This window comes from Panthera tigris, chromosome B4, assembly GCF_018350195.1.
Source record: "Panthera tigris isolate Pti1 chromosome B4, P.tigris_Pti1_mat1.1, whole genome shotgun sequence".
NCBI classification, from domain to species: Eukaryota; Metazoa; Chordata; class Mammalia; order Carnivora; family Felidae; genus Panthera; species Panthera tigris.
The window spans coordinates 24035231-24060137 of NC_056666.1; the positions used below are offsets into that span (position 1 = coordinate 24035231).

General features: G+C 42.1%; 1 protein-coding gene and 1 pseudogene across 1 annotated transcript in view; one reads left to right on the forward strand and one right to left on the reverse strand.

Moving 5' to 3' along the window:
- Positions 1-24907, forward strand: part of GAD2 (glutamate decarboxylase 2) — an 84354-nt gene that overhangs the window by 10310 nt on the left and 49137 nt on the right. The window contains exons 7-8 of the mRNA XM_007081308.3: positions 2661-2776; positions 14543-14622. Of these exons, the coding sequence (XP_007081370.1) occupies positions 2661-2776; positions 14543-14622 (196 nt within the window). The remainder of the gene's footprint in view (positions 1-2660; positions 2777-14542; positions 14623-24907) is intronic.
- On the reverse strand, positions 354-760 carry LOC107179568 (annotated as a pseudogene).

Below are 24907 nucleotides of genomic sequence, written 5' to 3' on the forward strand. Positions count from 1 at the left end.
AAGTTCTTTGGGATGTCTAGAAGAAATCTGTTAATGTGATATCACATCTGGGAACCAAAGAGACCTGGAGTATTCCTCACTGCTCAGCAAGTCACAAAGGCTGAAGGAGAAGAAAGGGAAATCATGGCTTAGTCACAAACCTTTTCCTGTCTAACGGGATTTTCCTGATGTTTCAGAGCTTGTATTTGCATCCTTTCTCTGGAAGACGCATCCATCCTCCTGCCTGGGCTGCACAAAGCAGTCTGCTCTGTCTAGTGGCCCAGAATCCTCTTCCTTTCTCTCAGACCTACTGGATTTTTTTTCTTTTAGTTTTATGGTATTATTAACACTAATGCAATGTGCACATAAGCAGTCTATTCATTTTCTTCGCTGTGCAGCCTGGCATCGGGGTTGGTGACTCTGAGGGCCAGCTGGGCTGCTCTTTCCACAACAGCTCTGTGGCTCTTGGAGGAGGCATTGTGAGCAATCTCTGCACAGTAAGATTTGTTGCACATCAGCCACAATTCAAGCTTCTTGATGCTGTGGACTAGGAACTTCTGGAACCACTGGCCAGCATGTGCTTTGTTTTCTTGTTGCTTCCATAGCCAACGTTGGCCATCAAGATCTGGCCCTTGAATCTTCTGCACATCTTGTTGTCAATGCCTCTAGGGTTCTGCCAGTTGTACTTAATTTTGACACATCAGTCTGACTGGTGCCTGATAAACTTCGTGGACATCTTTTTAACGATCTTGGGCTTCACCAGAAGTCCGAAGGCAGCCATGATGCCAAGTAAGAGATGGCAGAGGACGAAGAGTAGGGATACGGGATCTTTAGAGAATAACTGAGTGGCAAAATGAGGAGTGGGAAAGCAAAGCTGGAAGCTTCTTGAGTAACTGTGCCATGTGACACACTTTCTTTGTGTTCACCTTTCCCTTCTCCTTCTGGCCTCCTTTCTCCCCAGCCTCTCTGACAAGAACTAGGGCAGTGCTTCTCACATGGAGGCTATTGTACCCCCAGGCAACACTTGGCAAAGAATGGAGAAGGTTTTTTTAAGTTTATTTATTTATTTTGAAAGAGAGAGCGCACACATGCATGCAAGCAGGGAGGGGCAGAGGGGGAGAGAGAGAATCTCAAGCAGGTTCCACGCTCAGCGCAGAGCTTGATGCAGGGCTCGATCTCACAACCGTTGAGATCGTGACCCGAGCCGAAATTAAGAGTCAGACGTTTAACCAACTGAGCCACCTAGGCACCCCGAGAAGTTTTTGATTGTCACAATTTGGTGGTGGGGTGTGTAGTGCTACCAGCACCTGGCAGGTAGTAACCAGAGATGCTGCCACATACATCCCCAGGGCACAGGACAGCCCCCACCACAAGCAGTTATCCAGCCAAAATACCATCAAGTGCCAAGACGGAGAAACCACACGCTAGAGTAAAATTTCCTTTAATAGCTGATCCCTTGCCCAGCAGCATCCTACGCACTCAGCCTTTCAGACAAGGTGTCTGTTCAGAGAAGGCCTGACCTGGATTTTGCTTGCCCTGTGTCTCTGGGGTTCAGAAGAGGTAGAAATTTCCCTTATTCTGACGGAGCACAGAGCCAGGATCTGGGTACTGACTGCTCTGTGCCAGCCTGCCTGCTTGCATCAGAGCCCAGGGTTCATGAGGCAAAAATTGTGGCCCTACGTGGGCCATTCATTTTGATTTAAAGAGCCCTCTGCTCCTCAGCCACCCAAAGGGAAGGGAACTCAGGGCACCCACATCATGGCTGAGCCCAGTGTGTCTCCTATGGGGAAAGGAGGAGATAGTGCCTTCACTCCGCCACGTGGTGTTACAGCTTCCATGCCAGCGTATCCATGTTCATGCACAACACTCTGTCTCTTGGTATAGCAGAAATCCTAAACTTTCCAACAATCTTGGGGAAAAGCTCCTTTGCTTGTCAAAGGAGACCTTACTTATATGATGTAAACATTATGGTATGAAATCCTTGACAATCTTAGAATGACACAAGAAAAGCAATGCAATATAGACTTAAAATTCCCTTCGTTTTGTGTTTTTGCATCATTTTGAAATGAGATTTTGTTAGCTGTTACAATTATATTTCTGTGATGTCTTTGGGAGGGAAGAACTGTTGTGGGGAAATTAACAGAAGAGTATGATGAGATGGGCTTGGATGTTTATCCTCATTCTGTAAGGATTATTGATTAACAGTCCACACTGTGAACTGCAACTGATTTTGTCTTGGTGCAAGTGCAAGGCATTGAATGAGTCAAAATGAAAAGAAATGTGTTCTCCATCAGGATAGAAGTAGGATTTTCACAGAACTAATGAAGAATGACCACACTCACAAGGTGGGAAGGAAGGCAACAATTTCTCAGTTCTTAAGAACCGCTTCAAAGGACTCCCAGCAAGAGCAGAATCAATCGCCGTTCTCTTTAGCTGACAGATTTGGGGTGTGGAGGGGTGGCATCCAACCTGTGGTTGGGCCCAGTGCTCCTTTCTCTGGACCCTCTTAGCCTGAGGATTCAGTCTGAGTTTGAGGATTCAGTTCAAAGGAAAACCAATACGATGGCCTTCTCCTGTGTCCCAGGAGGATTCTGGGTCAGTGGAAATGAGGAATGCTTCTTGCATGTGAAATGATGTTGATAATAACTAGAAAAGGTAACTGTGTGTTGCTGTTACTTTAGGTGGCGCTATATCTAACATGTATGCCATGCTGATTGCACGCTTTAAGATGTTCCCAGAAGTCAAGGAGAAAGGAATGGCTGCTGTTCCCAGGCTCATTGCCTTCACATCCGAGCATGTACGTGTTTCTGTTCTTTCCAGGTTTAAGGTTTTCATCTGTAAAGCCCAAGTGGAAGGAGTCCTATTTGGAAACGCTTTATCCCCAGAGGTTCTCTTCCTAGAAGATACTTCTTGGGAGAGAATTTGGGGAGGGAGCAGCTGAGTGGTACGATGGGGGAAGCCCTTTCTCTTTGAAATTTAGGAAAACCTTCATAGAGAAAGCAGAATGTTTTTCCTTCTAGTTCCTACCCTTCATTTTTCTGTAGTAATGCTGTATGTTGGGGGAAGAGGGAGAGGAGAGGCCAGAGTGACTATGAGCTCATTTGGACAATTGATGCTGTGCCTACATAACTCAAAACTCCAGTATGTCCTATTGATACAATCTTTCTGTATGAAAATTCTGATCAGATAGTCTACCCTAATGGTGTCTTGAACCATTTAATGCTAGTCTTTGGGAGGCTGAATCAGAGATTTTTATCACTGTAGAGAAATGGCCTAGTGGTCATATCTCTCATATCTCATCTCTGGGTCAGTTCTGTCCCAGCCAATCACAGGCTCCTGTGCTCTGCTATGTAGTTGTCCAGGTGGGGTGCTGAGAGCTGGGTCTTTCAGCTGAATGCCACAGTGTGGTACTCCATATTCTTTCCATGGCTTTAGAAGAGTTAATGCCATTCTCCCTACTGTCGCAGGCACATTGAAAAAAGTGGCCCACCCTATTTACATAAGCTAAACAGCGTCAGTCTGTTAGGCCTCCAGCTTACTCTCCTGTGCAGAGATGGGGCCACACACAAGCTCAAAGCAGCTGTTTGAGCAAAATCTTGGTTCCAGATTCTCCCACCAATGGGCCCAGCAGCAAACCAGAGGCTGTTCTCAACAGGCATTAGTAAGCATTACCAGCCATGTAATTCCTGAGATTTTCCTTTCACAACCTCTTCCTCAAAGTAGCCTAAAGTTTGGGAAACAATTGCCTCAAGGAAGATCAAGAAGCCCTCTCATTCATGGTGGGGGAAATAAAGAGATGGGGGTGGAAGAAGGGTCTATAGGGAAACTAGGGGCTCCTGTAAAGAGACATCAGTGGGGAGATGCAGGGAGTCATAGTAGGAGTCAAGGCACATCTCCTATGGAACTTTTCTTTTTCTTCTTTAAGTGGTGTGTGTGTGTGTGTGTGTGTGTTCATAATAAGGAAACAAAGGGCAAGTACGACTGGAAGCCAGTGAATACAATTCACAATTATAGCAGTGGCCATGGAATCAAAGGAAACTAGTGATTTATGTTAACAAATGATCTTTAGCATCTTGTTTTTAATCATGTTTTAGTATTTTGTTTTGCCCTTCCTCAATTTACAGAGGTCAAATTTAGCAGAGAAGTCCACAGCCTCAAATTACCTGGTGTTTTACTTCCTATTGCTGCTAAAACAAATTACCACAAACTTAATGGATTAAGCCAACATAAATTTATTATCTTATAGTCCTGAAGGTCAGAAATCTATGGGTCAGGTAACACTGTGTTCCTTCTGGAGACCATAAGGGAAAAATCCGTTTCCTTGCCTTTTCCAGTTTCTAGAGGCCAGCTGCCTTCCTTGGTTCATGGACACTTCTTCCAACTTCAAAACCAGTAAAACATCTTCAAATCTCTCTCTTCTTCTCTCTCACTCTCTCTCTCTGACCTGTGCTTTTGTCACCATATCACCTTCCCTCACTCTGACTCTCTCTTCTTTCCCTTATAAAGACCCTTGTGATGACATTGGGCCCACCCAAATAACCCAGGACAATTTCCTATCTCAAGACTCTTAGTTAAGTCACATCTACAAAGTTCCTTTTGCCATGTAAGGTAACATATTCTTAAGTTTTAGGGATTAGGATGTGGACATCTATTCAGGGAGGGCATATTCAACCTGTTAAGCCTAGTACCCCACCATGAGATAATTTTCATTTCTCAACTTGTCCACAGATAGAAAATCATGATATAATTTTTTCCAATTACTATTTCCCTATAGTATTGTGTCCCAAAATAGTTAAATGTTACTCTGGTCTCAGCCTCAAAAAATTCAAATGATCTTATATTGGGCATCTTTTTATTTTGGCTTCCATGCTGTTTGCACACCACGAAATGAGGTTGGTCGACCAGCAAGCTGTACTATGCTGTCTGGTGTCTGCATGAATTTCTTGGCTCAAGTTTCATGGAAATTGACTTAACCTTGCCCAGAAAACCCGGGTCATGTGGTGTAAGAATAATTTTGCTATGCCTTCTTTTTTTGATATTGCAAACTTAGAGTCTACTTCTTCACTTCTAAGCAAAAGAAAGGTGATTCAGCTGTACAATTACCGTTCAATTTTTCCTCCTCCTTCTTTACCTCTATCCATGCATATAATTATGAAAGAACATTTGAATTATGAACTTTTCCTAAAATAGCAATTGGTTCTAACTCTAGGCTTATTTTTTGACAAGATGAACTCTTTTTCTTTCTTTTTAAAAAAAAACTTTTTAGCATTTATTTGTTTTTTGAGAGACAGAGCACAAACAGAGGAGGGACAGAGAGAGAGAGGGAGACATAGAATCCAAAGCAGGCTTTAGGCTCTGAACTGTCAGCACAGAGCCCAATGCGGGGCTCAAACCCATGAACTGTGAGATCATGACCTGAGCTGAAGTCAGACACTTAGCCAACCGAGACACCCAGGTGCCCCAGATGAGCTCTTTATCTAACGTATGATACCTTATATATGATAACTATTTGACAATTTCCAATACACTTGCAATATACATTAACTCATTTGACTCACACAACAATATCATAGGACAGGCAGAGCAAAGACTGTTATCAGCATTTTTTAAATGAAGAGGCTGCAAGTAGAGTCAGGATTAAATGGGTTTCCCAACCCCCAGGTCAGTGAGCTCCCTGCCCCAACTACCAATGTAGAAACCAGATTAAAATATTCAGCAACAACATTTTGTATGCCATATCTCATCAATTAATTTAATATTTTATACTTTCCCAAATAAAATTTCCACCAGGTGCTTTTTCTTAATGTGAACGTGATGCTAAATTGTTACTGCCCCTACCAAAACAAAAAATACCCTGCAACCTTCCTTATTATCTCATAGACCTGGGCTGGAGGGGACTTTCAGAGTTCACTTAAGGCACTCCTATGGCTTATTGAACTCTTGATCCAAACCATTCTGTTCAGATAAGCCCTTAAAAGTGAGCCCTACCCTTGAAGCTCCAGGTTGAGAGGTAATGTGACCCCTATATCTACTTCCTTTGGGCTTTAAACCTCAGGGCCATTCCATCCCATTCATCACTTAGTGTAGTTCCTTCCAGCTTCGGGCCAGGCCGTATATTCCCTTCATCTTTTCAGGTTTTACAATCACCTTGTCTCCACCAGCCCCAGAAATAGATCCCCACAGGCTGAAGACAGAAGATTACCAAGTCATGTCTCAAATGCCTTTTTTTTTTTCCAGGCCAAACAATTTCCATCTTTGCATGGAAGTTCTTTCCTGAGTCCCTTACCTGCAGGGAGAAAGGATGAGTAGAAGAGCTGCTTTGTGGATCCCTAGGGGCGGGGGTGGGGGGTAGGACAATGGCTATGGCAGAAGCTGCTTTAAGTATTATCTTTCTTCATGTTATTTGAGAGTTTCCAAGGCCCAAGACTTTTGGAGACTTAAATGAGAGCCTTATAAAGCAGTCACCGTGGGGTGCCTGGGTGGCTCAGTCAGTTAAACATCCAACTTTAGCTCAGGTCATAATCTCATAGTTCGTGAGTTCAAGCTCCACATTGGGCTCTCCACCATCAACCTAGAGCTCACTCCAGATCCTCTCTCTCCCTTTCTCTCTGCCCCTCCCCTACTCACTCTCTCTCTCTCTGTCTCAAAAATAAAATAAACATTTTAAAAAAAAGCAGTCACCTCAGCTCCTGTAATGTAGGAAACTCTATATAAATGTTAGGTAACTTAAAAAAAAAAAAAAAAAAACTATTTGTAGATGAGGAAACCAAGTCCCAGAGGTGATAGATGCTTTGCCCAGGGTTTCACAGCCAGTCAATGACAGAGTCAGATCTAGAATATCAGTTTCCTGATAATCCCAGTACCAGTCTTTCAAATACTGGGTTGGGTGATCTCTACACCACTCTAGCTGGCTGCTCTAAATTCACGTGGTAGCATCCTTTCTGAAATCCTGTTTTCCCCATGTTAGTTCTTCTAGTGCTAATATAATTTTCTAATCTATTGAGCCAGTTACTGACTTTTCTTCTAGTCTGAGCACTGAGTTTAAAACTTGGACCTGTGTAGAGCTATAGGGATAGAAATGACATTAAGAAAGTCTTCCAGCATCCAACCAGAAACATCACACATTGAGGAAGGGAAGGGTCATCTTTTGTTTTCTAAATGATCCACACTGTCTCGCTCTTTTGTAACCCACAGAGCTACCCGTCTCTTTTCTGGATGCCAACCCAGACTAGAATTTTCCCATGATGATAAGGAGGGCAAGCTATTAAATTTTTGTTTGTCCAAATCCAACTGTTTTCTTGAAATTTTGAACAGGGCTGAATTAAACAAATAATATTGCTATGAAGAACATTAGAAGAAGTAAATATATCCACTAAATTGAAATAAGAGATAGCACATAAGCAAAGAGTTCTAAGATTATTTTCCTCCACAATATGGAATCACAAAATCTCAGAATTGGAAAGGATCTTAAAGATTGGCTGGTTCAATACTCATCCTTTGCTGAAATCTCATCGTTGTCACCAAATCTTCAGTGATAGAAAAGCTTGGCAAAAATTAATCTGATGGGTTTTAGGTCCTTTCTTGAAAGTAGGTTTAGAGGGAAGTTAAGACTCTAGCTCAATAATTTATATCTCTAGCTCTGAATCCTTTGAAAGCCCAAACTGTGAGCTTCATTCCAAATTTCTCTTATTTCCTTGTGTGCAACAAGCTCTTCCAGAAAGAATTTCAGTGGAACAGCATAATTGCATTTAGGAAAACTGTTCTTCAAATCAGATTACAGGTACTGGGATCTTTTACGCAATGGGCACAACTCACTCCGCTCTTTACAACTAGTCACCAGTGTTCTGCAGAGCCCCCTCATGGCCTCAACCCACTTTGGGAGGGAGATGATTCTCATAATTGTTTAGAAAAATGGTTTTCACATAAAAACACTATAGGAGAGGCTTCAATTCAAAAAATAGATGTCCTTTATGTTTAAAAAAAAAACTAAAGGTGACCCAGGCAGCTTGGAAACAGACAGCTCCCATGTAATGCTCCCATCAGACAGAAGCTTCACCTGACAGAACTTCAGGAAATGAAACTGTGAGCTAAAACCAGTTTACCTTTAGCCTCTGCATTCCTACTTCCTATTCATTTCAGGGCCATCATCACCCCTGTGTCATTTTCTCCCTCTACTCAATCCCATGAAAACCTACTCTCAAGAAAGAGCCTGAGAGCCCTGTAAATGATTCGTAAAACCTAAGTGCCTCTCCTGGGGTATTTCCGTTGCAATAGGAGACAAAAGAAGGGGTCAGCAAGGCACAGGGCACCATGGGGCAGTGGGATGTTTTCTTTATACCTTCCTTCATTCACTCAGTGCAATATGTGCCAGGCAATGCCTCAGGTACTGGGGAGGCAACAGTGAACAGAACAGACCCAGTGCCTGCTCTCAGGGAGCATATATTGTACTGTGGGGGAAGGAAAGGACAGGGGTCCGGAGGGGATAGTCACACTTCTCAGTGCCCCAGAGACCACACTGAGTGATCACTGTAAGGGAATACATGCTCAGTGCTGATGTTCACATTTGTCACCAGCTGTCATCCTTGGATCTCTTTTCATGTCAACTGAATCTCGATACATATTATTCTTTTCTTTTAGCACTTACTTAGAGCACAAGCTCACAATGGGTGACTTTACACTGTAGAACTATAAGTGATAAGGTACCAGCTTCCCGGAGGTGCCTTGTATGCAGATCCATATCACATCAGAATCACATGGAGTCTCTGAGAATGTGGTTGGGTGATCCCCTATCCTCCAAATCATTATAATTAGAAATCAATGAGGTGGTCTCACAGAGTACAAGCTTCTTTGTAAATCAGATGATTTAGAAAGTAGGATGCTCTTTTAAGGCCACTTGATGAGTAGAAGCAAGGACAAGGACCCAGTCTAAGGCAGAAAAGGCTATCATTTTCATCAAATCTCAGGATGTATAGGGGCAAACCAGTAGGTGTATGGAAGGAGTGTGGAGAAAAAGGAGGACAAGGGAAAGACTGTTGCTCCTATAATTGCTGAGCGGGGAGCGGTGTCCAAAACATGCAGAGGGGTCAACGAAGCAGATTTCACCTCTTTTGTAGGTTGGGCTTCACGACATATTTGTTGGGGGTCCTGCTATGTAAGGCCCCCCATCCACCTCTGTTTGGTGTTCCTCCAAACATGCTTCATTCACTCCACTCACAAAGGGGTTCAAGTCCAAGGATAATGAATAGACCTTAGAGATAGAAGATAGAGCTTTTGACAGAATGTCAGAAGAGTCAAGAACTGACATTTCCAACCTAGTGTGTCCTTTTTCTTTCCTTGTTTGAAGTTTTGAGTTGCTTCTTCCCAAAATGGCTGATCTGGCTATCAGGGCCTACAGCAGCTTCCTGCTTGGGAAGGACCCCATCTTGGGCCCTTTGGGATGGATGTCAGGAAGATCTCTGGACTTGCTTTTAGAATGAGCTTTAGATTAGAGGTGTTGGGGTCTATTTAGGCCACCATCATCTGGCCCCAATCACCAAAGCCACACCTCAATATTGGGATTTGTGGCCAGAGATTTGTGTCAATAAATAGTAGACATTTTTCTGGACTTGTTCTCTGAGCATATGGTCAAATTTGATAAATCCGTGTTAACTATATACTACAGCTAAGTCCTTGCCCTCATGTAACCTGTGTTCTAGTAGGGGACAGATAGTAAACTAATAAATATTTGCTTTAATGCCACATGCTGACAAGAGAATGGGGCAGTAGTGGGCTGTTTTACAAGATGCTCATAAAAGGTCTTTGTGGAGGTGATATATAGCAGAGACCTACATCGAATGAGGGAGGGAGCCATATAAATGTCTGAGGGAAGGATTGCCCAAGAAATGGAATGGCAAGTACAAAGGCTGAGAGGCAAGAACAAGCTTCGTGAGCGCACAGAAGACTAAGAAGACCAGTGCTAGCAGTAGAAAGAGCAAGAGGAGGCAAGGCAGGTGATGAAATAGGGGAGGTAGCAGGGGACTGAGGGCCGTTTTAAAAACCTTTGTGTCCGTGAGCTTAGCAGAAGCTTTCCCTGAGGCCCCGTGGTCCACTAAGTAGTTGAATCTGAGCCTCCGTTAAAAATTTGGATGTGACCAACAATGGCTTGACATAGTTATAATCAGGTTTCCAAGCTGCTTATCTAAATTGTAATAGAGGGAGAGAAACCAGCATGTCAAGAGACTGAAGTGGTTTGTCTCAGAGCTTTTCCCTATTCACCTTATTCTCCCACCATCCCTAAAGACAGAAAAGATTTATTGTCCCCATTACTGAAGGAAGGAGCTGATGCGTACCCTCTAGTCATAGGGCTAGATGGAATGATGGAGCTCATGCCCCTGCCCCAGCCTGTGGGCTCTCACCCCCACGCATTCTTACTCTGGATAATCTTATCCTACCCAAGCCCAGAAAGCCAGCTTATTTTTTTAATTACAATTATTTTATAACTATACAACCCCATGGTTACTTGCACATATTTTATTTATTTTATTTTATTTTGTTTTGAGAGAGAGAGAGTGTGCATGAGTGCACATGAGCAGGAGTGGGGCAGAGGGACAGAGAATTTTAAGCAGGCTCCACACCCAGTGCAGAGCCCTATGTGGGGCTCAATCTCATGAACACCAAGATCATGACCTGAGCTGAAATCAAGAGTTGGACACTTAACTGACTGAGCCACCCAGGCCCCCCTATTTGCACATATTTTAAATGTCAGCTGAATCATGTAGCCTGTATCTAGATTACTTGTGATTTTTTTAAAAAAGGATAGAGAAGTTAATCTCCCATCAATCTTGGATTTTCATTTTGTAAAAAAATAAAAATCAGATGGGTTTTAATATCTATTACCCAAATAGAAATATGATATAGTTCTAAATAAGCCCTAGATTCTAGCAAGTCTATTATTTTTCCAAGATCAGGGTGGAGGAGATACGGGGGATATTCATTAACTCATTCCCCAGCCATTCTGTTGATGAATGACTGATCATCACAAGAGTCTTGATGATTTGGGGACACATCTGAATCCTTGTAGCTTGCAATTTTTGTTCACAGCTTTACCTTCTGAAGCCACCCAGAACCATCTGTCCCTTTCCTCTTACCTTGACACAGCCCTTCAGATATGAGGGCCACCCATGCCACATGTCCTGGTTGCCCTCTGCCCATGAACAAGCATCCTCTGAGCTCTCTTCAAACACCTGGTTTCTGGGCTCCTCAGCTCCCAGCATGCTGCTCTGCTGTGGTTCATCAACAAGTAGGTCCATTAAACATGGTGCCAAGGATTAAAAATGACTCCCGATGTGTTCTCACCAGCACAGAGATGTGCCATTTAAGCTGTTTTCACTGTTTCTTCCTCATTAGGTAGTGTCTTTTTTTTTTTTTCCTCTGGCTCCTTGCTCTCCATGGTCCCTTGCTATTTGTGGATAACATCTAGTGATTTCCCTGCTCTCTTTCCTGAAAATGTAAACAGGCTCAGTGTTCGGTACCTAATCTTCTTTTTCATGCCTCATATCCCTTTTCGTTCCCCATCTTGAAGCCTTCTATTTGGGCATGTGTTTTTTCTTTACGTGTGTGGCATTTGCTAGAGTGATCAATTATCCTAGGTAATTGCCCCTCATTTGAGAATCCCTATTCTTTCTCATTAAAAAACAGACAAGACTACTTCCTCTCATTGACCAGGTGCACCAGATCTCTTACTTAGAGAAACTGCCATTTGGCAGTTTAGTACTATCAAAGATTTAGGAAAAACAAAAACAAAAACAAAAGTAAAACCAAGGACTCACTGAGGTAGTAGTAATTAGTGAAAGTTTATTGTGCACACGCCAAAAAGAGACTTTGCAAACCCAGAGCGCTCAAACCAAAACAGGGTATGAGACTCCGAGTATATTGTTACAAGCAGTTTATATGGTGTGGTAGCAGTGACTGTTGACTCTTCACAGTGACTGGGAACAGTATTAGAATTCTCTGAAATGAAAGAGCATTGCCTAGTGGTTACCTCATATCAATTTGGGGGAACAATTTAAGTTTCTGTTATGATTTTCAGAGGCAGAAGCAAGATGTGACCCGAGTTGTTAGCCTCACTTGTCATGCAAAATAAGCTAAATTAAGCTCTGCTTGTAGGACTAAACTGATTTTGTCTGCTCAGGAAATTTTCAAGTCTGGCCACCATTTGTGTTTGGTTTTAACAGTGCTTAGGAGCTCCTTCACTGAGGGACTTCATTTGAGTGGTTTGTGCTTGCTCAGTGGGCAGCTGGTCCCTCTGTTCTGTGCCATTTCCCCCTGAGCTCTTTCTTCTGGGGGTCACCCGGGGATCTGCTAACGATGCAAGAGAGGACACTTTTTTGTGTTGTTGGGGGAGTCATGCATCTTTACAAACCCAGTTAAGCTTTCTCTCCTAGTTCCCAGGTATCTTGGTAACGACTGTCTACTTCGTCTTTCTGATTGTAAAATGAGGCTTATGGCCCTTTGTCATTACTCCTTGGGTACACTGGGCCTTTTAAACTCCTCTGTCCAGGGCCTCATTTATTGGTTTACATTATTTGCTGCTGTTATCAATGTGATTTCTTCTTGCTTATTAGACACACCCCCTAAAAATATATATGTTAATAGTTCCTATGCTGCATATATAAGAATTCAGATGAGTCAAAAGTGGGCATTCAGAGAGAGTACACTCCAAACTCTAACTTAAAATTCCAGTCAGCAACCCTTTGGAGATGTAAATTGAGGAAGCAGCTCTCCTTTCGGACAGCTTAATGATGTGTAGTTAATAGTAAGAGGCTGCTGGGCAGATGCCATACAGCTGGGCTTAGGTTAGCCTCTCTCAGTTTTCCAAATTGCCCTGTGATTACAGCCATTGAGATTCAGAAGCCTACCCTCGATCAATAACCAAAAGCACAAACAAAGATCTGGCAGTGGCTTGTCAGTGTGGCCTTTTCTGCACACTATCCTCCTCAAGCCAGTGACTGATGCCTTTTCCCTGTTCCTGCCTCAGGATGAGAGGTCGCCCACACAGCAACTAGTTCTTGCGCCAAGTCTGGGGTAAAGAGTGCTGGATTTAAGGCCAACTTCTTCTCTTGAGTGCCCACAATTTCACTGAACTTGAGAGACACTGAGTGTAATCTCTTGGTAGGAAAATATAAGCCTGGAAGCCATATTGTACATAGCTCCTGGAGTCAGTTGACTTGTTTTTATGCCTTATATGTAGAATTGGTTTGGATTATTGTCTGTTGGGGTAGCAGGTCCATTTATAATTTCCAGGGTCTTATTATCTTCACTCAGAAACTCAAGTGAGGGGCCCCTGGGTGGCTCAGTTGGTTGAGTGTCTGACTTGATTTTGGCTCAGGTCATGATCTCATAGTCATGATATCGAGCCCTATGTTGGGCTCTGTGCTAGGTATGGAGCCTGCTTGGGATTCTGTCTCTCCTTCTTTCCCTCTGCCCCTCCCCTGCTTGCCCATGTTCTCTCTCTCTCTAAAAAAAAAAGAAGAAGAAGAAAGAGAGAGAAAGAAAGAAAGAAAGAAAGAAAGAAAGAAAGAAGAAATAAAAACTCGAATGAATTCAACAACAACCACCACAAAACAACCTGTTCAAAAATGGGCAAAAGACTGGCATATGCATTTCTTTAAAGACAATGTACAATGTGTGCCAATAAGCACACAAAACATTCAACATCAGTAATCATTAAGGAAATACAAATTGAAACCTATAATGAGATACCACTCCCCCCCATTTGAATGACTCTTACCAAAAAACAGAAAATAACAACTATCGGCAAGTTTGGGGAGAAGTTGGAACCATTGGGAACTGCTGGTGGGGATGTAAAATGGGGCAGCTGCTATGAAAAATAGTATGGCAATTCCTCAAAAATAGAATTACCATTGACCCAGCAATTCCATTTCTGGGTTTATACCCAAAAGAATTAAAAGCAGGGCTCAAAGGGATATTTGTACACCCATGTTCATAGCACCATTATCCCCAATGGCCAAATGGTGGAAGCAACCCAAGTATCCACTGATGGATGAATGGACAGACAAGGAGACTCTGGCACAGGCTGCAACATGGATGAAACTTGAGGACGACTATGCTGAGTGAAATAGGCCAGTCACAAACTAACAAATACTATATGGTTCCACTTTCATGGGGCACCAAAGGTAGTCAAATTCATAAAGACAGAAAGTACAGTGGTGGTTGCCAGGGGCTGAGGGAGGGAGGAATGAGGAATTATTGTGTAATGGGTACAGAATTTCACTTTTGCAAGATGAAAAGAATTCCGGAGATGGATGGTTTATGATGGTTGCACAGCTACGTAAATGTACCTAAGGCCGCTGAACTGTATACTTACAAATGGTTATGGTGGTAAATTCTATGTTATGTGCCTTTCACCACAGGTTAAAAAAACAAACCTCAATGGAAAGATGCCATCTTCTCTCAGCAAGTGAGGTTTTTTGAGGGAGATTAAAAATAAAAGGAGAAAAAAAAACAGCTGAGGGAATGGATCTTGAATTTGCACACAACTAATTATAAATGTTTTTTTTTTTAGAGTCATTTTTCTCTCAAGAAGGGAGCTGCAGCTCTGGGGATTGGAACAGACAGCGTGATTCTGATTAAATGCGATGAGAGGTGAGTGCGAATCTGCAACCCTTGTTGGTTGGCAATTTGCAACTTCCACATGTATTATCTTTTAGTCCAAAAATAGGCATTGGCTGGGGGGGGCAGCAAACCTACCTCCATCCCTGCTTATGTTTCGCTGTTTCTTTTTCACATGGGCTCTTGCTTGGAGTCCTGGGATGTTGTTCCTCAACGCCATGGAGCGTTTCATGGCCCTTGACTGAATTGGAACCTTTGTTAAATCAATCAAAATATTCTGCACTAAGAAGGTGCAGAAGGACATTCATCACCTGGGCACTTAAGCAACAACCAGCAGTTTGAGCACTGATTTATGGACGTATCATCATTCTCGGTGCCACGATTGTGTGAACTTGATGGACTGATTACAGAAGGGGGGACAGTTTAGTGAGCAAGAAGTAAATGATGCCCCAGCAACTCATCCACTCTGTGCTGGAACCAAAGGGTTCTCATAAGGAAAATCCCTGCCTTAATAGGCACGCAAATGTCATAGGTATTCTGGAAATAGAAGTACGGAGCTTAAAAGGCATTTCCACTATATCCATGTAAATTTTCACTAGCCTATAGGTCTGTAACCTATAAAAAATTAAATGTAGTCTCCAAAGAATTAAGATATTTCACTAAATTAGAAGGAAGCTACTCAACCATTTATTTTTTCATAAGTATTTATTAGACAGACATTTGTGAGTGCCCACCATATCATGAGGCTTCAGAAAGCATAAGGTATGATCCTGGTTCCCTGACAGTATATGATCTAGGAGAGATGGGGTCGCACCAGCAGGAGACAGTTTTCTGGTTGAATCGTGTGGCACAGAGTACATACTCTGAGCATTGGTAAGGCTTGGAAGGCTCCATGCAGCAAGGAGAACTTGTGCTTTCAAAAGATTTTCAAAGCTAGGGATGAAGTGGATGGGGGGAGGGGAAGATGGGGGCCATTACAGAGGACTGAACACCACCAGCAAAGCCCCAGAAGTAGGAGTCAGCTTGTGGGGCTTGAGGAACGGGGCCTGACCAGAGGCATTGGGGACGGACAGCCATGGTGAATCCAGTGGGCCATGTGGGATTTTGAAAGCTCAACAAAACAAACTGATTAATGACACCTCTCTCTCTGGGAGGGAAAATTACAAGGGATTGCCACTTTCTTGTTCACACCTTTATGTCTTGCCTGACCTTATTTGATTGCTTACAATGAATACAGGTTACTTTTACAATCAGAAAAAGTGATTTTTTTTCCTTGTTATGGGGATGGTGAGGGGAATGCTAAACTTAGCATTTGAGTTTGTTGGGTCAGTAATAAAGGTAACCCGAAAGCATTTTTATCTGAGAAGAGTATGATCGAAATCATCCTTCAGGAAGCAGGAACAGGAGAGACCTAGGTCAGTGAGGCTGGTCATGAGGCTCTAGCAATACGATGGGTGGGAAATTATTATGAGGAATGGAGCCAGGCAAGCACATTTTGAGGAAGGATATATATGTGTATATATATATATACACACACACACACATATATATATGTATAATCTGAAGACTTTTTCAAGTTTTGTGGGGTTTTTTTTGAGTGGGAGGGAGAGAGAGGGAGAGAAAGAGTGCATGAGTGGGGGAGAGGCAGAAAGAGAGGGAGAGGGAGAGAATCTCAAGCCCCCAATGTGGGGCTTGAACTCATGAATCTTGAGATTATGACCTGAGCCAAAATCAAGTGTTGGCTGCTTAACTGACTGGGTCACCCAGATGCCCCAAAAAGTGCTTATATTTTTGAGACTGCCAATACTATAAAGTACTTGAGAACCGAGATTTAAGAAGAAAACTGGCACTGGAAAGTTAGCAAAACCTGCTAACTGGGAATAAAACTTTAGGTGACTAACATTTTTCTCAATTGGTAGCCAACTCTTATGCTCGCTTCGGCAACACACATACCAAAATCTGTAGCCAACTCTTAAAAGGAGCCTAGAGTCTGAGGAAGAATCATCTAGACAGGCCCTAATTACCTGACCCACTCAGTCTTCTAAGCCAGCCTGGTCAGCAGGTGTTCTTGACTTGAATCCCAGTGGTCTGGCAGATGACCTGGGAGAACAGAGGGAACCCTTCACTCCTCAAGCCATCGATATTACCGCTTCTACTCCTGTCAGATTCAGGTTTTAACAATGCAAGGGGCCTTGGAGTGAGTCAATAAAACCAGCCAACCAGCCATTTCCGGGAGCCAAAGCGTGGACTGAGGACTACTGACTGAGGGTAGCATCATGGTCCAAAGAGAAGTGCAGGCCTGGAAGAAGGAAGAGCAAGAAGAAAAAGCAAGAATGTTGCAGGAACAGGGAACACAGGGCTGCCGGGAAGAAATGCCAAAAGGTGCCCATCATTCACCAGCAGCAGAGAAAGGAGCAGAAAGCAGAGAATGCTGGGAAACCAGTGGGGTCAAGAATCGGTGACTAGCCAAGTGACCTCACATTTTCACGTCAAAGAATTTTATATCAGCAATTTTAGAAGCCACTAGAAAAACTAAAACATAATGTTAAAAATTATCGGTTTTTATCACAAAATACCCTGCAACCTCCCTTCCCCTTACATATACCCATCAGGAGGGTACAGAGGGAAAGGGCCATTAGGAAGTTAGGGCTATGGGGACTTTTCCTCCTTCTGCTCATGAGCCTTATGGGATGGATGGGGAAGGGAGGAGAGAGTAACACAGGAAGAAGAATAAGAAGGAGAAGAAATAAAAAAAGATAAGAAATAAGAGATGGGAGAAATGAGGCCCAGGAGGAAAAAAAAATTCACAGTGGAAGTATGAAGTGAAGCAAGGAGGAAGGAAATACAATTGATCCTTGAAAACATGGGGGTCAAGGGGCACTGACCCCCACCCCCATCCTGTGCTGTCGAATTTACATATAACTTTTGACATCCCAAAAACTAAACTACTGAGAGCCTGCTGTTGACCAGAAGCCTTACCAATAACATAAACAGTCAACACATATTTTGTGTTATATGTATTATATACTATATTCTTTCCATAAAGTAAGCTAGAGAAAAGAAAATATCATTAACAAAATCAGAAGGAGGGGCACCTGAGTGGCTCAGTTGGTTAAGCATCTGACTTTGGCTCAGGTCATGATCTCACGGTTCAGGAGTTCAAGCCCCATGTCAGGCTCTGTGCTAACAGCTTAGAGCTCAGAGCCTGGAGCCTGCTTCAGATTCTGTGCCTCCCTCTCTCTCTGCCCCTCCCCTGCTCACAGCCTCTCTGTCTCTCTTTCTCTCTCAAAAATAAATAAACATTTAAAAAAATCAGAAGGAAAATACATTTATTGTATTGTACTGTATTTATGAAAAAATACCCACATGTAAATGGACCTGCACAGTTCAAACCTGTGTCGTTCAAGGTCAGCAGGTAGAGGGAAAGGTGAGTGGGAGTAGGAAGCACATGAGAGCTTTAAAGAGGACTAAGTGATCATTTTTACCATCTGAAAGAAAATACATGCTTACTTTAAAAAATACAAAATAATGGGGCGCCTGGGTGGCTCAGTCCGTTAAGCATCTGACTTCGGCTCAGGTCATGATCTCATGGTCCGTGAGTTTGAGCCCCGTGTCGGGCTCTGTGCTGGCAGCTCAGAGCCTGAAGCCTGTTTCAGATTCTGTGTCTCCCTCTCTCTCTGACTCTCCCCCATTCATGCTCTGTCTCAAAAATAAATAAACGTCAAAAAAAATTTTTTAAATACAAAATAACAGGGAAAAATTGTAACTCCACCACCCAAAGATTATCACTAATACCATATTGGTGTCTAAACCTTGAATATCTTATTCAAACCATAGAGGTGTGGGTTTTTTTTTCTTTTTCTTAAAGGTTTTTAATGTTTATTTATTTATTTATTTTGAGAGACAGAGCAAGCAGGGGAGGAGTAAAGAGAGAGGGAGAGAGAGAGAATCCCAAGCAGGTTCTGCACTGTCAGTGCAGAGCTTGATGCAGGGCTTAATCTCACGAACTGTGAGATCATGACCTGAGCCGAAGTCAGGAGTCGATATCTAGAGTCAGACAATTAACCGACTGATCCACCCAGGTGTGCCCCTCTTTTCCTTTTTTAATTTACATATTTGTGGTTACATTTCTTTTCCTAGCTAGACATGATAAGCATTTCTCCACGTTATTACAAACATGCTTAACTACATAATATGTGAGGAGTGACTATGTGAGAAAGCACAGAAGTGATAGTACTTTGAAGGGCAGACTCCAGAGCTGGACTGTTTTGACACCCTATCCTTCCTATCTCAGCTCCAGCACCAGCTTGGGCAGATCCTTATCTGTCTCACTTTTCTTATCTGAAAAAAGGAAAAAGGAAAGGCCCTGCTTCATAGGGTTGTTATGAAGATTAAATGTGTTCGCAAATGTAAAATACTAAAAATTATATGTAGTAGAAAGCAAGCACAAAATATTACTCCCCTCGTGTTCATTTCCTCGTTTCTGGTGTTGCTGTTGTAAATAACCTTTCTATCCTTCAGTGAATATTCTTATGTGCCCAGGGCTTCTCTATTTATGATTATTTCTTAGTACAGTTGCTAACTTAAATTATATAAATATTCTTAAGGAAAGTGATACATCAGACCATATTGCCTTTCAAAGGTTTTGCCAGTTTATTCTCCTAGCAGTATTGTATGAGAGCATGTTGGGGGAAAAGCTCAAAGCTGTGTTGGTAGTGAAATGCAGTCTTTAATTCTATATTGATAATTCATATCATCTCTACGGAATGAGTTTAAGACAGAGCGTGGCCTAATGGATTAAATGCAATTGAAGTGTTTGGGGTCAGGAGCCAAGGAGCAGGCTCTGGACAGTCATTCCAAGTCATCCCGACTGGACAGTAGCCACCCTTCCAGTCGGAATCAGTTAAAACATGCTTGGCAGCCATTTTGTTTTTATTCTTTCCCCTCCTTGTGAAAGTCAGATGTGCAGTTCAGAAAATCACTTGAGGCTGACAAAGTGTGTATCTGCATTCTCGTTTCTCCTAATGTGTTTTGCAAAGTTCATCCAGGTTTTGCAAAACATGAACCTGGACCTGCTCTGGAAGACATTCATTTCTTACAGTTACTCTGACTCTGCATGTTAGTCTGTCAGTGGAGGGGGTGATAGGTTTTATCTTGTTCTCGGCAGACAGTTGACTTAGTAGCAAGCTCACAATGAAGCAAAATGTCCTAGTGAAGAGTGGTCTGTGCCTTTCTTTCTTTTTTTTTTTTTCAATTTTTTTTCATGTTTATTTATTTTTGAGAGAGAGAGAGAGAGAGAGCAATCGAGGGAGGGGCAGAGAGAGAGGGAGACACAGAATCCAAAGCAGGCTCCAGGCTCAGAGCTGTCAGCACAGAGCCTGACGTGGGGCTCAAACCCATGGAGCATGAGATCATGACCTGAGCCAGAGTCAGACACTTAACTGACTGAGCCACCCAGGTGCCCCTGTGCCTTTCTAACAACAAGCCCAAAGCCACATATGGAAGAAAATACTGCAAGATACTGTCTCTTAATTAGTAATCACAGGGGCTCAGTTTGGTAACCCATTCAAAGTGAAACATGGTTCTCAGTTAAAACTCAAATAAAGAGAACTACGTAATAAATCTTCATTTATTTGGAAAAGGTTGTTTCAGAGATAAAAATCAAAAAGCATATTTAACTTTGTTATTACTCTAATAAGTAAAGTAAGGCAATGGAAAACTGCATTTCACCATGTCTTACATTTGAATGCGAAGAGTGCTCTATTTTTGTAAAAATTGTTAAATTCAAAAGAGGAAAATGTGCTAGATGCATCCTTGATTTCCTAAGATCTAGTTTAAGAGTTCTTTTTCCTTATAACCAAAAAGTTGAATCTTCACAGTATTGAGATTAATGGATTTTTACTTTAGTGTGATTAGGTCTAATATTTTCTGGGATCCAAATTAGTGCTTCATTGATGGTGTCTAAGGATAGAGAAGAAAAGTATGAGTTAATATCTAGAGAAAAATAAATATTTGTGAAAGAGGAGTGAGTGATATTTTAGAATTGGGTTAGGCCACTAAACAAAAAGATGTTTCCCAAGAGTTCAGACAGCAGAGGGGAGAAAACTTCTATACAGAGTTCCCATATGATAGATGTGGGAGCCTTATGAGAGGCTTCTTTGGATGTTGGCAGTGGCCTTGACTGGAAACACAGTTGTGAACAAGGCAGACATAGTCACAGATGCTACAAAACTTAGTCTAGTGTGCAAAGGCAGACTTGGGAACATGGGATAACACTTGAGAAAGGTATGTGCTATGTGAGGGCAAGTACAGGTTGCTATTGATTCACATGTAATTCTACATCCAGAGGGAGGATGATGGGAATTAGCTAGTGAAGAGGAAAGAATGTTCCAGGCAGAGGCCATGGCACATTCTAAGTCATGGATGTGAGGGAAGTTGGCTTGGCCAAGGAACTGAAAAGAAATTCTGGGGAGAAATGGTCAGAATGTCCTCACCATGAAGGATTCTATGAGCCATGTTTCGACTTTAGGTTGAAGACATGAGATGTCACCGAAGGGTTTTGAGCAGCAAAGTGACATCGTATTTTACCATTAGAAAGATCATTTTAAATACAGAGTGAATTGTAGTTTGGAGGCTGGAAGTTGGTAGCTGCGGCAGTGATATGAGTTGATGCTGAATGGTGCTGACCTGATGTCAGCTGGAATGAATGCTGGAATGAATAGGAATTATTGACTGGTTGGTATGCAGGTTGAAAGAAGAATCAAGGATGAATGACAGCCTTCTGGCTTGTCAGCTCAGTCCGTGTGGTGCTGTTCTCTGAGATAAGGAACCCTGGCCAAAGTGAAAAGTTCAAGTTTGAATATGTCGAGTTCGCAGAGCTTATAAGATGGCCAAGTGAGGATTCAGATAGGCATTCTGAAATATGAGCCTGAAGCTCTGAAATTACACAATGGAAGCCACACAGAGTGGGCCTAGGAAAGAACTCTAAGTAGCACCTACATTTCAGGGATAAGCAGACTTATGGGAGTCTTGCAGTGGAGACTGAGAAGGAACAGCCAGAGTTGTTAGAGGAGAATCAGGAATGGGGGCCATGAGGGCCATGAGAATCTTTCTAGAAGAAGTGGTTTAACGGCCTCAAATGCTACCAATAGATGAAATTGAGGGTCAACAGCTGCCCATCAGCTTTAGTTATGAGGAGGTAGCTGGTGAGTTTGGCAAGAGTAGTTTCAATAGAGGGGTGAGGCACCTGGGTGCCTCAGTTGGTTAAGCCTCTGACTTCGGCTGAGGTCATGATCTCACAGATTGTGAGTTCAAGCCCCACATCGGGCTCTGTGCTGACAGCTCAGAGCCTGGAGCCTGCTTCAGATTCTGTGTGTGTCTCTCTCTCTGCCCCTCCTCCACTCATGCTCTGTCTCTCTCTCTCTCTCTCTCTCTCTCTCTCAAAAATAAATAAACATGAAAAAAAATCAATAGAGGGGTGCGGGCAAAAGGCAGTTTGCAGTGGGTGAAGGGCGGGTGGAGGGGAGGGAAGAGTGAACATATACAGACAGCCTCTCTAGAGGTTGAGCCATGAAGGGAGGCAGGGAGGATAGAAGCTGGAGCAGGTATTGAATTCAGGATGCTTTTTGGTTTCATTGTTTTAAGGAGGGTGCTTAAGGCATATTTCACTGTGAGATGAAGGACCTGCTAGGGAGAAAAAATGTGAATTATTTGAAAAGAAGGGATAAAATAGAAGTTAATTTCTCTTGTGAGTTCCTTATTCCTTTGGCTAAAATTGTGTAGGGTCTTTCTCTGCAGAACTCATAAGAGCTCTGCTGTTATCTTACATTATACAACTAGAAGGAAGCAAGAGAGAGGAAACAGGCTCTGGAAGGACAAGGGAAAGATTAGGGACCTGTGAGTGGGGGAGGGGCAAAGCCCTGGGCTTACACACACTGTGTGTGTGTGTGTGTGTGTGTGTGTGTGTGTGTGTGTGCGTATCACATTTTCCTTACACCTAGTAGTGGAATTATTTGATCATATGATCATATGGTATTTCTCTTTTTAATTTTTTGAGGAACATCCATACTGTCTTTCACAGTGGCTGCACCAGTTTGCATCCCACCAACAGTGATTGAGGGTTCGTTTTTCTCCACGTCCTCACATCAACCCTTGTTCTTCCTTGTCATTTTGATTTTAGCCATTCTAACTGCTATAAGGTTGTATCTCATTGTGGTTTTGACTTACATTTCCCTGATGATGAGTGGTGTTGAGCATCTTTTCATGTATCTGTTGGCCGTCTCTATGTCTTCTTTGAAAAAACATCTGTTCAGATCCTCTGCCCATTTTTAATTAGATTATTTGATCTTTTTGTATTGAATTATCTAAGTTCTTTTTATATTTTGGGTACCAACCCCTTAGTAGATGTGTCATTTGAAAATATCTTCTCCCATTCAGTAGGTTGTCTTTTTGTTTTGTTGATGGTTTCCTTTGCTGTGTAAAAGTTTCTTATTTTGTTGTAGTCCCAAAAGTTTATTTTCACTTTTGTTTCCTTTGCCTTAGGAGACATATCTAGAAAAAGGTGCTGTGGTTAATGTCAGAGTGGTTTCAGGTTTCACATTTAGGTCTTTAATCCATTTAAAGTTTCAGTATGCATGCTTTAGAGTTCTGTTTCTCTCCGCGTATATAATTCAATATTATATCTTGAATGTAATAAATATTTTAATATTACAAATATAAATTATATGTATATTATAGATACAGATTTTTCTGAACCATTTAAGAATTCCATGAAGACATCAGGCCACTTTGCCCCTTAATACTTCAATGTGCATTTCCTAAGAACAAAGATACTCACTTACATAACCATAGTACAATGATCAAAATCAGGAGATCTGCCCTTGACACAAGACAATTATTAATCAATATACCTTATTCAAATTTCATCAGTTGCCCCAATAATATTCTTTAGAGCTATTTATTCCCAGTCCAAGATCGCACATTATGTTCAGTTGTCATGTGTCTTTAGTTTCCTTTAATCTGGAATGTTTCCTCATTCTTCCTTTGTCTTTCATGATATTGATATTTTTGAAGAGCATATTTATTTGGAAGAATATTTCTTAATTTGGGTTTGTCTCATATTGCCTCATGGTTAGATCCAAGCAATGCATTTTAGGCAGGAATTCCAGGGGGGTGATCCTTGTCTTTCTCAGTTGTTCCTCCTCAGGAGGTTTGTCATGTTATTAGTAATGTCAACTTAGGGTAGTGTCTGCCAGATTTCTCCCCTGCAAAATGACTATTCTTACTTTGCAGGTTATCTTCTAGGAGATGCTTCACGACAATATAAATATTCAGCTCCTCCTGAAACATTCACTCACTAATGTAGCATCCATTGAAGGTTCTTGCCCGAATTATGACTATGATGGTTGCAAAACAGTGGTGTTCTAACTCCATCACTCCTTCTCTATTTATCAGTTCCTGTCATTCTACTATAAGGAAGACCTCTCCTCACTCTGTGTGTGTGTGTGTGTGTGTGTGTGTGTGTGTGTGTGTGTATTTACCATGAGTATGGACTCATAGGTGCATTTAGAAATTAATTCTCTCTAGTGGTGCCTGGGTGGCTCAGTCAGTTAAGCATCTGACTCTTGGTTTCAGCTCAGGTCATGATCTCCCAGTTCATGAGTTCTAGCCCCTCATGGGGCTCTGTGCTGATGGTGAAGAGCCTGCTTAGGATTCTCTCTCTCTCTATCTCTCTCTCTCTCTCTCTCAAAATAAATGAATAAACTTTTTAAAAAAATTTTTTAAAGAAATTAATTCTCTCTAGCACTCTCTCCCCATCTTTCCATCTCTTATTCCTCCCTTCAGGGTTTCCTTTAAATTATCTAAATTGTTGTAAAACCTTATAGAAAACAAATCTGAGCAAGACAGGTGATACCTGGTTGGCAGAGGACTAGAGGAGTCACTGGCCATCCTTGTAATTCAAGATTTCTGTTAGGTATTATGATGAACACTTGTATACCACAAAGTGAACGCTTATGTTTTTGTATAAATTTTAGTTTTTTTATTTTCACACATCTCTCAGCTTTATAAATTACAGTTAGATAACATTTCCTTGTGCTTATTAAGTACCACACTTTGTCATTCTGTTGATTTAAACAATTGAAAATGTAAATAACCTGGGGTCATTATACTCTTTTATTAAATTAGCTGACTTGTGGCCAGTGTCTGAAGGCAGTTAGGGAAGCTAATTAACTCTTTCAGATCCCCGGGGAGCTATTGAGTGCACTGTGATAGGATAGCTTTCGCAGAGACCTTGAATCAATTACTACTGAGCAGGGCT